This window comes from Spodoptera frugiperda, chromosome 5, assembly GCF_023101765.2.
Source record: "Spodoptera frugiperda isolate SF20-4 chromosome 5, AGI-APGP_CSIRO_Sfru_2.0, whole genome shotgun sequence".
Lineage (NCBI taxonomy): Eukaryota > Metazoa > Arthropoda > Insecta > Lepidoptera > Noctuidae > Spodoptera > Spodoptera frugiperda.
This window is the reverse complement of record NC_064216.1, coordinates 4,293,401-4,310,896: the sequence shown is the minus strand read 5'-3', so window position 1 is coordinate 4,310,896 and position 17,496 is coordinate 4,293,401. Positions and strand designations below refer to the sequence as shown.

Genomic DNA, 17,496 nt, shown 5'->3' with positions numbered 1-17,496 from the left:
AAAAGGTTGTAAACGCGCTGTCAGCGCGTGGACCCCGCGCTTACAGCATTTTTATATTAAGCTTTAATTAAATATTATCATACGACATAAGATTTAATGTTCAAATTTAAATGACAAGGTAATAGCTGGATTATAACCATTATTCTGTATGTTACACATATAGATACGTTAAAAGCTTTTAATGGAATCAAAAACTCAAAAATAAGACAAACAAAAATCTCTTATGTGCAACTGTATATGATATCTTTACATATTATTTTTATATTTGCATTGGTACATTTCCAGGTAGAGAAACTTAAACATTCAATAACATTAATTTACTCAAATGTAAAAGCAAAAACGTTTTCATTTCAAATCGAATACTCGGAATACTCGGAATCTCTATCGGAATATTAAAATCGAGTGATGGGAAGGTAAAATTGTCCTGTAAAATAATTTCACTGAGGAATCCTTAGTCAACTGGAAATTGAGTTTCCATTGGTTTCCTTTAAATATGTGAGATTTACTGGAAGAAATTCATTACAATTCAAAAGATCTGGAGAAACAAGCATGAATAATTATTATTATATTAAATTTTCACAAAGATCTTCTATTACTTGGTACAATACTAGTAAACAGATAAAAACTTTTGGTCAAAAATCGTCCTTAATCCACAGGTTTTAGATTGATATTAAGGTTATTAATTTCAGTAACTGTTACCTCTATAGTCAGTTAATGGTTTCTTAACACAGTATTTCAGTGCGGAACAAAATCGTAACTAAAGAATAGTTTAAGTAATCATTAAACGTCTCTAAGTACAGCACGGTTAGAAAATTTTCCAAGACAAAAACATGTTTCCAGTACTCAGATAATTATTTGTATCCAGTACTCGAATAATTATATAGAGAGAGCTAATTTTGCGGTTTTAAAACCGACTATAATATCGAAAAACTCTCAAACAAGTTCCAACTATTTGAAAACTTAAAACTTTAGTAGTAGGTAACTCATTCAGTTCTTGAAAAGTTTCAACAAGAGAATGCTTTTAACTGTACTTTATCGATACTGAGACGATTTTGTTGGTACATTCGTAAGTAGCTAATTAAATATTCTGTTTCTTTCACAAAGACAGACATACCCATTAAAGGTATAAAATATCTTCTAAGTATTTTCTTCATGATCTTTTCTCAACTTGTATTAAGTTTAGAATTTTTATTTCGTATTTTTTGTTCCCTGGTAAAAATTAATAAAGACTATCGGTCTTACTAATAAACATTTATACACGCTGTATACACGTGTTATAGCATATTCATTACTAATAATCAATGTATAGGGGTTGTCATCTTATACACCCGTTATAACAGTTGTATAAGTGTATGTCATTTTACACAATCCTTATTCAGTCAAATAAGCTTGTTTAGCGTGTGAATAACCAACAAATAACTTATTGTCGTGGCTTATCTCGTAACATATTTTAATTTAGTGGTTATGATGGATTATTTCGAATATCTGCGCCATTTTAATATTCTTGAGTTGGACAATGAGGAACGACCAAGAAAGACAAAACCTTATAAAACACGTATTGATTTCTTTTCTTTCGAAAAAGATGAATGTAAACGTAAATACAGGTTTACTAATACCTTATAAAACACGTATTTGATGCCTTTTTTTTCGAGGAAGATGAATGTAAAGGTATATACAGGTTTACTAAGAAATATGTCAGAGAAGTGGTGGACTTGATCCGAGAAGACATAGAACAAACAAAGAAGGTTGGCTGGCGGCTTCTTTGTGGAGCTTCAAGTTTGTGTAGCTCTCAGGGTATGGGCGCAGTAAGAAGTACAAGACGATGCAACCAACATACATGGCAAGAGTCAAAAATCAAACATTTACTTCCTCTTGCTGTACTGTAAATTCTTTAAATGTTTGAAACTGGTAATCAGCCTCCATTTCATCAACAACAGAGTCAGGCATCATACGATATTACTGGACAAATTGCAAGACAATTGTTTATAAGAACACAGTTTTAACAAACATTTCCTTAAAATAAAAGAACAAGTTTATACTGAGAATGTATTTTATTTATTTGAGTTTCTAGTCAAATATTTTGTTATTTTAAATTTCTTAGCTCTTGTTCAGCTCGTGTCCACTCATAGGCTTCTAGCATGTGTCTCTTTATTACCTCATTTTCAGTCTACGACAGTTCTCATTGAGAACTTGATTTCTTATCATCTGCTCATCCTTATGCTGAAACAAATAGGTAGTAATTTAAAAAAATATATAGTTTTGAGAATTAACTGGACTAGAATTTGGTAAATAATACTTACTTTACACCTAATCACAAGGGATCCCAATTAGTAGCACACTTCCTCTTCTTTGCTACGATACAAACGACTCCATTTCCCATTATTATCAATAATAAAATGAATGCATAAGAAATATAAATACGAAAAACAACACGACCTGGGTTTGTATTTATCTTTTTACATTTCTTGCGGAAAATGACATTTGACGTTTCAAAGCGCGTTCAAAACATGTTCTTCTTTATAGATGACATTTTACTGATTGGAAAATGTTAAATAATATAATTTAAATATCTACACGTATGTATACTGAAAATATTTTGTAATAAACAGAAATAGTTCATTTCTTATTTTCTAGTCACTGGTAAATAAAATCATGTAAATATAAAAGAAAAATAGAAATAGAAAATGTGGTGTTTTTTACGTTTTATGGTTTCGGAACACTTCTCAAAATGTTACCAGCGGTTAGTGTTATAACAATTAAATAGTTACTCAAGGCTTATACACTGTTTATTAGTAAAGTAGTGTAGGTATATCTAGCTATTCACGCCTTATTCATTGAATAAGTAATTAGACGTTAAACAGTTGTTTAACATATTTTTATTAGTAAGACCGTTAGTTTAGACAGGTTTTTAGGTTTTCAGTATGACAACGTTACATTACAAATTTTACTTATTTATAGATTGATTGCACTGATTTGACTGTATGGTTGGTGCGTGAGCGACCGGCTGTCGCGCAACGTTTAGCGGGTTCGATTTCCGAACGGAGCAACTCTTTGTGTGATTCACAAATTGTAGATTCGGGTCTGGGTGTCATGTGTATGTGTACTTGTATCTTTGTAAACGCACTCACGACATGTCTAAAAAAAGGAAACTTGAGGAGAGGAAATCGAAGTAAGAAGGAGGTAAATATCAGAAATGAAATAATCCAAAATAAATTTTCATTTTGATTCTAGATTTGTTAGACCAATACGTATAGAAGTTCTTATAGGCAAATACAAATCCTGTATACCTATGCTCTAACAAATCTAGCGGCTACAACAATGCAGCAAGTTTTGATTGGACCAGTCTAGTTAGGGCCACGAGTTTGTCTCTACAACCACCGTGGTTTACCTGCACTACTAATTGGAGTTAAATTGTATGGATTACACTGTTGTTTTGTACTAGTAATTTGGTAAAAGTATTGATTAAAATTGGGAATTTTGTTATTAGTATTAATAGGTTTTTTATATAATGAAATTTGAAAATCGACCGTATATAAAACTTTAGAATAAAAAAAAGGTAATTTAAAAAACTAAAAAACCCGACTGCGTTTCTTTATAATATTAAAATGAAAAAACCCTAAAACAAGAAAGTCATCGTAAAATGTAAGCAGTCGGGACCCATTCTTAATATAAAGACTTTGTGAGGGCACATACGGCTGGCTTTCTAGAATGGGTCCCGACTGCTTAAATTTTACGATGACTTTCTTGTTTTAGGGTTTTTTCATTTTAATATTATAAAGAAACGCAGTCGGGTTTTTTAGTTTTTTAAATTACCTTTTTTATTATTATTTTTTTTAGTTTTATGTTTTTTATTTTTATACATCCAATGTCACTCTCACAGTAAATACGAATCCAACGACCCCTCTCAAGTTAAAATCCATCAAGCCGTTTAGGCTAGAGAGTGAGAAATATTCGAATTTGGCGCCAAAAATCCGCCATTTTGTTTTTTTATTATTTTGATATATCCAGTGTCACTCTCACAGTAAATACGAATCTAACGACACCTCTCAAGTCAAAATCCATCAAGCCGTTTAGGCTGCAGAGCGTGCCAAACAATTATACATACATACATACATACATACATACATACATACATACATACACTCGAAAAACATAACCCTCCTTCTGGCGCAGTCGGGTAAAAAGGAAACCGTCTTAATTTTTCTCAAGTAAAAAAAATACTAAGCTGAAAACCGCATTATAATCGATTCAGCCAAACGCGAGATAATCACACACAAACCTACATACTCGTACATACCTACAGGTCTAACTGAGAACTTCCTTCTTTTATTTTTAAGTCGGTTCAAAAGAAATTCGAATATCCCATACTCCATTATGCACAATAGCATGCAAATGTTACAAATTAGAAGCGTATACTCGTATACTGCAACAGTTGCAATTTAAAACGTTGCAAAAGCGCAATGGCGCGTTGAAAGGCTTCTAGCGTTTTGCTTAGAGGCAGTTTCATAGTCATATGTGGGCCATGCACAGTCTTGCAGTCGGTCGTTAGGATGTTAGCACCTCGCTTATTGGGTGAAGTGCCAACGTGCTATTCTATATTGAACTTTAAATACAATCTTTTAATGTTGCTAATGTAATCGTAATGTTTGTCAATTGTAAAAGTGTAGATAGATTTTTTGTTATAGAATATTTAATGTGTGATAGACAAAAGCGATGTTACATTTTTTTAATTTGGATTAAAAGGACGTCTATATTGGCAATAACACCACGTCCTGCGTGTGTCAATTGTGAAAGTGTAGATAGTTTTTTGTTATTAAAATATTTAATGTGTGATAGACATTATAAGTGCTGTTGCATTTTTGATTTCGTATGAAAAGGATAATCTATATTGGCAATAACACAACGTCCTGCGTGAGCGATGTAGAAGCGAACGCGAAGCGGTGCGATGCGGCGGCTATGTTCTAAGTGCATGTGAATCGTTTCATTTAGTTTTTGTTTCCGAAATTATAAACAAAACCGCGCCGCACCGCATCCTACGTGCGGTTGGTTACATAGACCATGTCAATACATTTTGACATTTTATTGTTTTAGCACCGCACCGCATCGCTTTGGCGTCTAGATCGCTCACGCAGGACGATGCGTAGTATATCAAGTCCATAACTATCTAAAAGCATATCTGTGTTTACGAAAAGTAAATACTTCAAAATGTATTTGCTTAAAATTAACCCTCAAGACTGTAAAGCATAAATAACTCTTTAAAATAACAGCAATGAGTTTTTGAACGTGTTTAAAATGGAAATGTATTCAATGGAATAATGTTCAGTAGTTGTGAGAACTAAGCTATAATACTCTTAAAAGCTTTAGTTATGTTTAGTTTAGTTTTTAATTAAATACATAGTAAAACAACATTAACTGCACGGTTGGCGCGGTGGCGGGGCAACTGGCTGCCGTGCAACGTATAGCGGGTTCGATTTCCGCACGCAGCATCTCTTTGTGTGATCCACAATTTTTGTTTAGGGTTTGGGTGTCATGTGTATGTGAAATTGTATGTTTGTAAACGTACCCATGATACAGGACAAAATCTTAGTCGGGAGGAACGTTTTTCTTAAAAATAAAAACAAAATCTTTAGTACGTAAGGATATTATAATTAATGCAAAATGATATTGTATGTATGTGAAAATCTTTTATAGTTTAACATTATTAATACTTAGTAACATTGTGGATTGTTATAAATTTTAATGTCTTTAACGCTATTTCTTCAGAAAAAGGTAAAACAACGCCATTAAACTCTAAAATCTTAAATGGGGTTTAACGAGAAAAAAATATTTCTTTTTGGGTCCATAATTGGACCTTTCATCCGTGTCAGAAAAAAAAAGTAATGATTTTAGTAAAATTTAATTGAAAGATTTTACGCTGTAATTCACAGGCGATAGCGGTCTAATTGATTCTTAGAAGTAATGCGAAAATCTCGGTTTTCATCTAAAAGTGTCCACTGAAAAGGAAAGAGTACTAATTAAAATCTCCAAATGAGACCTAAATGAAAAAAATATAGATTACAAGGGAATTTAGATAGAAAAACTTAAGCGACTATTTTCCCTTCTATCCTAGATTTCTTTGGAGCTTATTACAGGATTCTCTAAATGTCGGCCTCATTTTTCAATTTCTCGCTAGCACGACAATTGAACAAGATAACTTGGATTGGATTTCCAGATAGGACAAAAAGAAATACCCGTAATTATGAAAAAAAAAATACAATAAATTGTTTTTTAACTACAATTTTAAGTAGCGTTTATACTCCCCGTGCATGCAGCGTATTGCGTTCCGCGCGCACTTCAAAGAGGCATCAGATCACCACAGATGGGGCCGAGTAGGGCTGATACCGACCCGGAGCTAAGGTCTGACCGGGTTACCGAGGCTCCGGCTCGAAAAGCAGGAGTAGAAACGGGGTGGTTTTTAGTCAGTAAGAGTCTGACACTCCTTCTTGCCTGGCCAAAGGCGAGAGAAGCCTTTGGATGATTGTCCCCCCTCAAAAAAGAGTAGGAACAGTGTGATTTTAAGTCGGTAAGAGTCTGATACACCGTCTCGCCTCGCCCAAGGCGAAAGAAGTCATTGGATAATTTTCCCCATCAAAAAAGTAACCTTTAAGCTTACTCCAATAAAAAAGCAATGTAAATAAATTTCAGATACTTTGCCACATAACAAAGACTGCACTAATCCCGCAACTATATTGTCGTCGCCAAGTTCGTGACCTACCTTAATGCTGTTGGCACGGGCACGCTTACCTTGTCACGTTGCAAGTGCATTTTACTGCTAGTATAGTTTATATGGCATATCTTAACCAGCTTTCAGTGTGCAGTTTATATTGGGTTTTAAGTATTACCTATATGGGTATTTGGGAAACTTAAGAGTGTTATTTTATCCTGATAGAACTTGTTACATTATCTTCTGTTGATTGAATAGTCGATTTTTTGGAGATTTGCAGTTTTTTTAAATTTACCGTTTTTAAGCGAACCGGATTGACACCATGGCCTCACAGAAAACCGACGTGAAGCAACTCTTGCTTCATTGTGTGGGTGAGAATTCCCAATCTGCCCAAACCCGATTCTCCAACAACCCTTAAATTCCTAACCCCCAAAGGCCAGCAACGCAATTGTAACGCCTCTGGTATTTCGGGTGGCCACGGGCGGCAGCGATTACACCATAAAAAACATAATGAATTTTTCTTTAGTGCTATTAATGATCTGTAATACCTACCTCAGATATTCAGATTACTCTCTAAATTGTTCATACTAACAACTAATACAGCATCAGCAGGTACGTACATAACTGTATTGTACAACTAAAAGTCATTACACTACGTTTACCTATGACCTTCAATTAAAGCTAACATAATTAGAAGGTCAATGACTCCCCGCTTCGCCTAAGATCTTGCACCGTTAAGGGATCTACCTGACGTCTTAAAATAAAGGGTTCTCTTTATGATCCAGACGGAATTTAATTACGAGAAAATCGGTTTTTAAACGAGTTTTAGGTAATAGGATGATAAAGAAAACACGACTGATTAAATTGGGCGAGCATTCGTTGGAGAAAGTAAATTTTCACGCCATTTTTTTTCATTTTATGTTTAATGTATGATGTTAAGAAGTTTTTAAGTGGATTTGCGATTCGTTGTGTTGTAAATTGATTCAGAAGTGATGTTATAAACAGTTTTTAAAAGTTGGGAATCGGATTCGTTTGTCCCTGTAAAGTTACAAAATAAAATTTAAGAAAGTATTAGCGGTAGTTAGATAAATTTGAAAAATATATATATATTTTTTTTTTATAAATCGTTGCCCCACGCTAGGTTTTTCTCTTGTGTCGTGGGTTCATTTACAAAAATACAAGTTCACATACACGTCTTGACACTCAGACCCGAAACAATAATTTGTGGATTACTCAAAGAGTTGCTCCGTGCGGGAATAGTACCCGGTACACGTTGCGTGGCAGGGTGTTGCCCAGTCACCCCGCCAACAGTGCAGTCAAAATTTCTATTATTTCTTAGGTATAATCTCATAATCTTAACTAAAGTAGCCTTCGATAAACTTTTATGTATGTTAATAAAACTTTTAAAAGGTTTGGAAGATTTTGGCCAAACACACATTAAGGAATCGCTAAAATATCAGATCTTATCGTAACATTAGTTTGAAGTAAACTCTCACGAGAAGCGCTAAGTACTTTCCGAGTCCTACTTATCCATTGGAAGAACTAGTGCGTGAAGATAACGAAACTAATACTAAACTTAGAGACAAACTTGATAATCAAGTAGTCGGCGACTTGACAAACTGCACTTGTTGTTTACCAAACTTGTTACTTTGTAACAATGATAATTTGCCCGTGTTTGCACGTAAACGAGTTGAGAACTCGCTAATTACAACTTAGATGTTCGTGATTATGTTTTTGTAGATTTTCCTGGTTATTTGTACTCTGTAAAAAGCTTTAAACAGAGAGGAATGGAAGGAGGGTAGGGAGGCCTTTGCCCTGCAATGGGACGATCATGGCTGAAATCTAAATCTAATTTGTACTCTGTGAAACATCAGGTATATTCTAATATCATATCTCATCAACAGCCAATAATAAGTGACTACTATTGACCAAAGACCTCTTCTCACACGGAGAACTACTTAGTATTTTCGCACTAAAATATATACAATGCATTAAATCGTAAGTCTATGATATGATGGGCAATTTAATACCTTGGTATTACCTCTAATTCTAATCTACCTAAGCATTGAACATTCAAACTTTACCAACATTCAATGAAATTAAATGAGAATGTCCATTCATTTGTATCGGTCCAATTTATTTGATCCCTATGGAGAGCTATGTATACTCGTAAACTGGACTGATCTGAGGACATAATTAACAAAATTGTGTCTGTGTTTTATCTCATATTATACGCAGTGAACCGTGAAAGATACGACCAGAGTTAAAAGCGAAATTTATTACTCTATAAAATGTAATAGGTCCATAAAAATCGATCTTTTAATTGGTACACAAAAATTCAGTGATTAATGAAAATAGCCTTTGATTTGTGATCAAAATCCTATCTTAATGAATGAAATTGTTTAAAAACGGCCAAGTAATTGTTCTATGAGTGAAATTGGGTTGAATTCTTATATGTAATAGCTAAACTGTGAAACTATGTAACAATTTTCACTGATACTAAGCTATGTGCTGTGCGAAGAAGATGCGCAGGTCGAGTACTTATGCGATGTATCTATAGGAAGGAAGCCATCTATAGCACGCATATTTCCATAAGTATTAAAATAAAAGCTTAGCTGAGTTCATTTCCACCAGTGCTTACCTGGTTGGTGGAAGCCAAACGCATCCACAACAACGTAGCATAGCACATCACCGATGGAAAAATACTCTCACTCTTAAATAAAAATAATTCCCTATAATATTTCAGTCACAAATACTACAATTATTTTATAGACAGCACAAATAAGGCCCGTCATGACACGCCATGCCGAAAATCCCTGATCCGTTTACTGACGATAAAATATTTTTGTTTTACCTTTAAAGGCCAGTTTTCAATAAATCATTCACGTTTTGGTTACGACCACTCCGGTATAATCCTTTTAAAACCCTATAAATGGAGAGGAGTTTATACGAACCTGAGTTGAAACCGATACGCCGGGGCTGGCGCCGCCACCTGCAAAAAAGAAAGAACTCTGTTAATTTTGTCATAAAATGCATTTTAGTTTAATTTCATCATAATAAATATTATTTTTTTACGCACAGAGATAATTTTTGATTAATGACACTTTTAAGTATTTTGTATAAGAGTTTAATCTATAGTTGGGAGGGTGCAAATTTTTATGTATTTATCACTAAAAAGTTGTATGATTATCCATATTACACAATTTAACCAATAAGTAATAAGTGTGTTCTAGGTGGAGGACTATGATAGCTAATGATGAGGATGATGAATATGTATGTTAATGCTTCAGTAGTAAAATGAAGCATATTACTATGTCGTGACTTTGGTTATTACTAAGAGTTTGAAAAACCAATCGAAAAGTTAATTAACCTAGAAACAATAATTTTAATATCAAAACTGTGTTAATCTGGTTAAGCCGAAAAGTGCATTACCTTCCCCGAAACCAGATTAAAAGCAAATTGCATTATAATAATTTGTATCGGACACTAATTGATCAACATTATTATATTTTGCTCGCGCCAAAACCTTTAGCAACAACGTTTTAATTTAATTGCATGAGATATGTGTATTATATCTAGAGGCCATTAAAATTATTATAAAACTTGACATATTGCTCAAACTTTTACCTTTCAGATAATACGTGCGTTCATATGCAAGAAAACGCGTTTGAAACAACACTTGCGTTGTGTGAGTGACGTTTCTAAAGGCCCAATCTTTGCAATTCCCCAGCAACCCTTAAATTCCTAACCCGCAAAAGGCCGGCAACGCCTCTGATGTTTCGGGTTTCCATAGGTGGTGGTGATTGCTTATCATATCAGGTGATCTATGTCGTCGTTTACCGACTAATACAATTTAAAAAAGCTCCAATAGCCGTTAATTCAATATAAATACAATTGTAAATGATACTCAAACAGCAGGTACTATTACAGTATTCAATTCGCAACCGTTTCCAATATCCTAGAGAAAATATTGACTATCACAAAGCCTACCTCTAGGTTTACTCTATTAAGTTTGTGTGCTCAAGGAAACCCAATATTGTGTTAAGTAACTAAATAGCTTGGAGTGTGCTAGTTATGGATCAAAGATGACACTGTTTTATGAAGATTCATCTATAGTTTGAAACTAATTATAATTTCCCAGGTTTCTAAGAGAATCGGAAAATCTCATGCGTTTGTTTTCCATCACGTATAGTCATCTTTTTTATTAAGAATCTAGTCATAAAACTTAAATACAGTCAACTCTAGTTATTTCAAAATTTGCGCTTAAAATATTTCTTTTTACCATTATTGTCCAAATTTTAACTAGCCTTATAATATAGGTGGTTGCAAACTCTGAGGTCTATCTGTTCTTTTTGCTCTGCAAATTCGAACTATCCAGAGTTTGACGCCGATGAGTTCAAATTAACGAGTCATGTGATTACATAGCAATAACGTTTTTTACCAAGTTAAATTACCAAGGAGGTTCGAATTATCGAAGATTTGTATTATCAAAGACCGACTGTATTAATAATATCTCCACGAGATTTTGTCCTACACTGCGATCTTCAATATTTGAGATATGAAACCACAATTTACTGGAAATGCATTTGATACCAATATTTTTCAGTGACCCAAGCTCGCTCGCATAGCCAGAACTCATTTCAATACTGCAAAACGACTGTCAAAGTAAAATATACGAAAAACAACTTCGTTTCATTTCCTTTGCGTATGCTTAACTTGAAAATGAGGACAGGAAAATAAAAAATTTCTTTGTAAATTTATTCAACGGATCTTTGACATCGATATCCGTAGAAATATAGCTGGAATGGAGATAATTTCTAGTAAAATTATACAAATTAAAACAAAAGAAAGTCGTTCATGTTAGCTTCGATTCTTTCTTGTTTGGCTTACGGAGATTTTCTAGTTGTACCTTAGTGCAAGTTTTCTTTATGTTGACCGAAAACGAAACGAGAGCGCGGTCGGCGTTCTGATTGGCCAGCGTGAATGAACCAACCAATCAGAAATCAGAGCGCCGAACGCACTCTCATTCTCGGAAACAACTATCATTATTAGGAAAATCAAAACATCTTATGCCCAGTATTTGAGGATTTTTTTCTTAAATGAAACAAAACCACTCTCAATTGATAGTTCCATTCAAAATATCCATTATCACATGGTAGTATGCGTTCTATAAAAGTGCAGAATTAGGTCACACGCCCATCATCGATAAACAATAGAACTAAAGCTGCCACCACCGGCTGCAAGCGACACATTCAATTTATTGTCATCGTTCCACTTAGACACAAAATATCTCTTTAATATCGAAACAGTTCAATATTTTTGAGATTTCACAATTTTATGAAGAGTTTTCAATTTTATATTGTAACTGTTGCTAGTGACTATGAGCCCCGTGACAGACTTGAAACTGGTCGGATTACATTGTAACATTAGATGGAAATAAGTGTGTTTTTAAGTTTTTTCGACTGCATGGTTGGTGCGGTGGCTGGCCAACTAGCTGCCGTGGAATGTGTAACGGGTTCGATTCCCGCATGAAGCAACTTTTTGAATGATCTACAAATTGGTGTTTCGGGTCTGGATGCCATGTATATGTGACCTTGTATGTTTGTAAACGCACCCACGACACAGGAGAAAACCCTAGTTTTAGGCAAGGTTGTTTAAAAAAAAGGAAAAGACTAACTACTCAATATATTTCCCCAAGCGATTGTGACCATTACGTCACACCAAAATATTGTATAGACATTAAAATATAACAGCATTGTATTTAGGGTCGAAATATCAAAAGCAGTAAAGGGCCGGGTGGGTCCCACGTTCGTTCACCTGTCAGTTCCATATAAGTGACCATGAATACGAAATTCTCAATTTTCGCAAGTTCAGTAACCGTTGACAAGGTCGAACTCTTTGCTTTTGGAAAATGGACAATGTTTGAATGTCGAGTTTAGGGTTTCGCGTTGGTCATTGTGCGGCCCAAGTTTTGTTATTAGCAAAAAGGAGGTTTCGAGTGTCCAAACCTTTTTGCTAATTACGGGTTTTTAGTGACAGCTGCGGATCTCATTGTTCTGTGTGCTTTGCGGATTTGACATTAATGTAATGACTCTTTGCTTTTAGTTCTGGGTTTTAATATTTTTGAGTATGATTGTTTTTGTTTATTGGTTTGTTTAGAGCATGCTTGTGAATGTACAGGCCCTATGTGTAATTTCCAGATCATCCTAGCTTCACTGACGGACAGTCTGACAGACTATTATTTAATTCTTAATTTGTTCAAAAGTAGCTGTTATGGTTTAATAGCAATAAATTGACTTTAAAATGCAAATTAAATTGTCATGATCATTTACTTCCCTACGTTTCCCCCAAACAAAACTATGTCCTACGATAAAACTATTTAAGTTAGCAGTATCACAGAAAATAAATAACCAAGAATAGTACAACTGAAAGCTTTGAAAATCTACTTTTATACACTTTGTAATACACCAATAGAATCGCGTAAAGGTAAGAACAAAAGTGCAAATCCCGATCTTTGCATATCATTTGAATGCAATACAAATGGACAAGGAAACTGTTCAAGTAATTTTAGTTTTATTTTCCAAATGTAGTTGAAAATCGAACTATGTTTTGTTTAAAATCCATTCGATGTTTTAAGAAATAATTTAATCTCCACAAGATTAACAGTCATTCTATATAATTGTTTACATAATTATTGGTATTATTAAGTCCACAATTGTTCGAATGTACAAAAAGTGTAAAATAAAATAATAATAAGATTAAGACCATTCAAAATTCGTGTTGACAATAATATCGCCACAAGTTTCATTCACAGCCTTCTTTAAACACATGACAACAAATACCCACAAAACTATCTAAAAATGCTCACGAAATTCCGATTCCTCCAGCCAAAGATGGAAACTAAATAAAAATCCAATCGCAACTCCTTTTGCAAAAGGATAAAACCCATGTTCTATTTACTTTTAAAAATCACTACCGTGCAATTCTCTTTTCTATACCCCGAAAGTCGGTTCAGTCACGTTCTTCGTACAGAAACTGTACTCGACTAAGCAGCTAGCTTCCTCACAAAATGTTGAAGCTACTAGCTAACCACTAAAACTAATTACTGTACTACGTGTGCATTCACTTGTATGTTATGTTATTTTAGTGTGTTCTAGTTCACAGTTTATTTGGCTCGAATATTCGGGTTTTGGGAAGCGTTTTAGTGTTGGATTTTGTGTCTAATTAATGTTTTGTGTGGTTATACAAATGTTTTTATTGTGTTCTATGTTGTAGTAATATTCGCACCTAGCTTCACTTAAAGACAGACTGACGCTTTAATTTGACGTTTCCAAAATGGATTAATTGAAATAAATGCCTAACAAAAATAAATGCCTAAAAATCTTTGACTTTGAGGGTGGAAAATCATCTTTAAAAAATATAGAAAATGACTTTTAACGCCTTGGGCCTAGAGGCGCGGTCAAATGCCAAGTGGTTGAATACAAAATTCTTAAAACAGCTGAATTATAGTTCAGAAAGGAGATGATAAATCTATAATCACCTACGTAGTGCCTGAGAATTTTGTAAATTAATGCCTTTAGTAGGTACGTAATTCTCTAACCAACCCAGAATCGGATCGATACTTTTCTGTCAAATAATTTTCTTAACCTGTACTCTTTCGAAAACTCATTTAACAAGATTATCCACATGTTAAAGTAATATTAATATGTTCCTACGGCGATGAAGTTCGTGATATTTCCTAAACGAAACCAAATTACTGTATTTCCTAACTTTGTAGCCGTCAACTATTACATCTCCTAAAAGCTTGCAGTTAACCCACAAATCGGATTACTAAGTTGCCGGGAGTAAGTGGCTTGGCGTGCCAATATTCCTAGAACTATCGGTCAGACTTTCGGATTATCATGTCCAATATGTAGTGTGTATTTAATGAAACAATTTTGTTTTGCAACGTCATGCCTTTTATCTCCAAAGGGGTAGGCAGAGTTACACATTGGGGCACAATGTACACCCACTTTTTACCATTTGTGTTATAAGTCCCATGTAATAGGGGGTGAGCCTATTGTCATATACTGAGCATAATTCCAGACTCCGTGCTACTACTGAGAAATTTTCGGTGGTTCAGTGATACTTTGCCCAACTTGGGAATCGAACCCGAGACCCCTCGTCTAGCAGTTGCACTTGCGACCACTCGACCACCGACGTGGGAGTTTAATGAAACAAATTTTCTTATAATTTAGTTATATTTTTATTTCACAAAAAAAAATCACATAAGTAATATCTTTTATTTCTCGTTTTTAATGGCCACCCATAGTTTTACACGCTCAGGCTGTTGACTACTTAACCGGTCTAGTTCCCCGCGGGGGCTTTAAGTTAAAGCCCCCAGCCATAGCAAAAAAGTAAACTATATTTTTCTTTAGGGTAGTCAATGACAGGTATTTCTATCTACACATTTATTTCATTTTAAAGAACCTTCTAAAACTTTGAAAAGAATATTAATTTTACAAAAAAAGACTTTTATTTAAAAGGTAATTTAATTGCATTTGATACCGCATGCGTTACTAATTAATTAAATATTTGTATCAGAAAATATTCATCAAGAAATGAAAAATAAGAAACGTGGAAAAAAACGAAGAGAGTGTGTCAGAATCAAATTGGCTAAAAACCACCCCGATCCTATTCCTGCTTTTCGAGCTGGGACTCCGATAACTCCAGTCTGCAGCTCTGAACAATTATTAAAGAAAATATGTTTTATTTACATCCAAAATTTCTAAAGATACCATTCCTATTGTATAAATAAAGTATACACAAAGTACAATTCACTGTGATCTATCAACCGCCTGGGAAATAACAAAATAATATTTTTACATAGGTACCTACTATGCTTCGAAATTCTAAGCGTGATACATCTAGCAATCCAAAATAATGTTCGCTATGGGGCCGCTTTTTAATAAAATACTCGAGAACTTATTTGCATAGTAGCCCTCGGAGGTCCACGAATATTTATTCCTTGTTTCCAATTAAATATCTCCATTTGTATTCAATTGGTTGGTATTTTCGGAATCGTTGTGAACGTTCGCGAGGAAATATGGCCGCCCGTAGTTTGCATCGTTTATTACTCTGCAATGAGGTATAAAAATTATGTTGTACGTATTTTAGTAGTAAATTATAATAAGATTTTGTGGAATCTATGTAATATATGTGTGTCTGATTAGTAACTATAAGCTCAACAAAATCATAACCCCTTTTCCAAATTTCATCACGATCCCTTGAGCCATTTTTACGAGAAGGAGTAACAAACAAACATACAATCTTTCATATTTATAATATTAGTAGGATTATGTTTAGGAAGATAACGCCTTTCGCTGTCGTTACTATTCTACCCGCTGCTAGAAAAGAAATTTATAGAAAATATGACTTAAAGAGGAAGGTTACCTTCAGTATTGGGAAATGCGCACGCAGTAATAACCAAAAATAACTATCCAGATCTACGCGAAATATTAATGTATGTTTTAAAAAAAGTTTACATTATATAAAGCTCAAATCTACATGTACCTAATATTAATTTGTCTCTTCTACTTTACTGAATAACTAAAACGAATACCATTTCGAAAATTGGCTGTCAGATTGAATAAGCCAATTGATACTTTGATCATGGGTAGCACGCGTTAGGCTCTTGTACAAATAATTGTAATCGAATACAATCGTGACTCGAATATGAATTTTATTGTAATTTACATACGTTATATCTTTAATAATTATTAAATTGAGTATTAAAGAAAACGTGTCACTTTTACGTATTTCTTTCATTCCATTTTTTCGATCATTCATTTATTTCTCATACTTGTTTGTTACATTTTTAAATATTAAATTAAAAAAAAAAAATAAAACATTTAAAAATATAAAAAGCAGTAGCCCACCAGTAACGGGATAAATCCAAGCTACCGGTGGTCAGGGCTCAAGAGAGAGGAATTTCCGGACAATACGCGCCGTGTCCAGAAGTACTGCCTTCTGCATCAGGCTCTTGATCCAACCATCTAACGTTAGCCTACTCAGGTGTTGGTCGAGGCTTTTGGCTATAAGGCCATTGGCAGATACGACTATCGGCACAATGATTGCTGAATCTACATCCCACATGTCGACAACCTCATGAGCTAAATCAAGATATTTACTAGCTTTATCTTTTTCAGCTTTCACAAGATTCTCGTCATGTGGGATTGTTATATCAATTATCATTGTGCGACGGCTTGGATCTATCACCACAATGTCAGGTTTGTTAGCAACAATTGTCCTGTCTGTGATGATAGTTCGATCCCAATACAGTGTGACATCTCCATTTTCAAGAACTGGGTCAGGCAGATACTTATAATACGGCACTTCAGATTCAACAAGTTTGTATTTTAAAGCAAGTTGTTGATGAATAATCCTGGATACAAGATTGTGTATATATCATTCCATTATTATTAATAACTACTCTTTTAAGTTTTATTTTTATATTAGCGATTTCATTGGCGTTCAAGCAATGCAAGCAACTCTTCATCTTTGCATATTAAGTATAGATGTGAATAATGCAACTAATGTAGATGGATAAGTAATTACTAATCGTATACAGTACCCCCAAATCTTACCTACGCCTACTTCTTCGGAGATAAAGGCGTGACGTTAGTTAGTAAAAAAACAATAAATAATTATACATATAATAAGTTTAAAAAATATTTTTAAGTCACCAATACATTTAAAGATTCGTCCCTTGATCGTTGTTCACAAATTTTAAGACATACAGAGGTTCGCTGTTA

The 17,496-nt window shown here is 34.1% G+C and overlaps 1 protein-coding gene and 1 long non-coding RNA gene across 5 annotated transcripts in view; both read right to left on the bottom strand.

Annotated features, from left to right (window-relative positions):
- Positions 1 to 17,496, bottom strand: part of LOC118271685 (uncharacterized) — a 256,520-nt gene that overhangs the window by 47,745 nt on the left and 191,279 nt on the right. For all 4 annotated transcript variants that reach the window (XM_050693579.1, XM_050693580.1, XM_050693581.1 and 1 more), the window contains exon 2: positions 9,658 to 9,695. In XM_050693579.1, the coding sequence (XP_050549536.1) occupies positions 9,658 to 9,695 (38 nt within the window). The remainder of the gene's footprint in view (positions 1 to 9,657; positions 9,696 to 17,496) is intronic.
- On the bottom strand, positions 2,033 to 2,794 carry LOC126910681 (uncharacterized). The gene is made up of 2 exons (XR_007705305.1): positions 2,301 to 2,794; positions 2,033 to 2,220 (listed from the first exon to the last, which is right to left on the bottom strand). It is a non-coding gene; the product is annotated as an uncharacterized LOC126910681 (long non-coding RNA).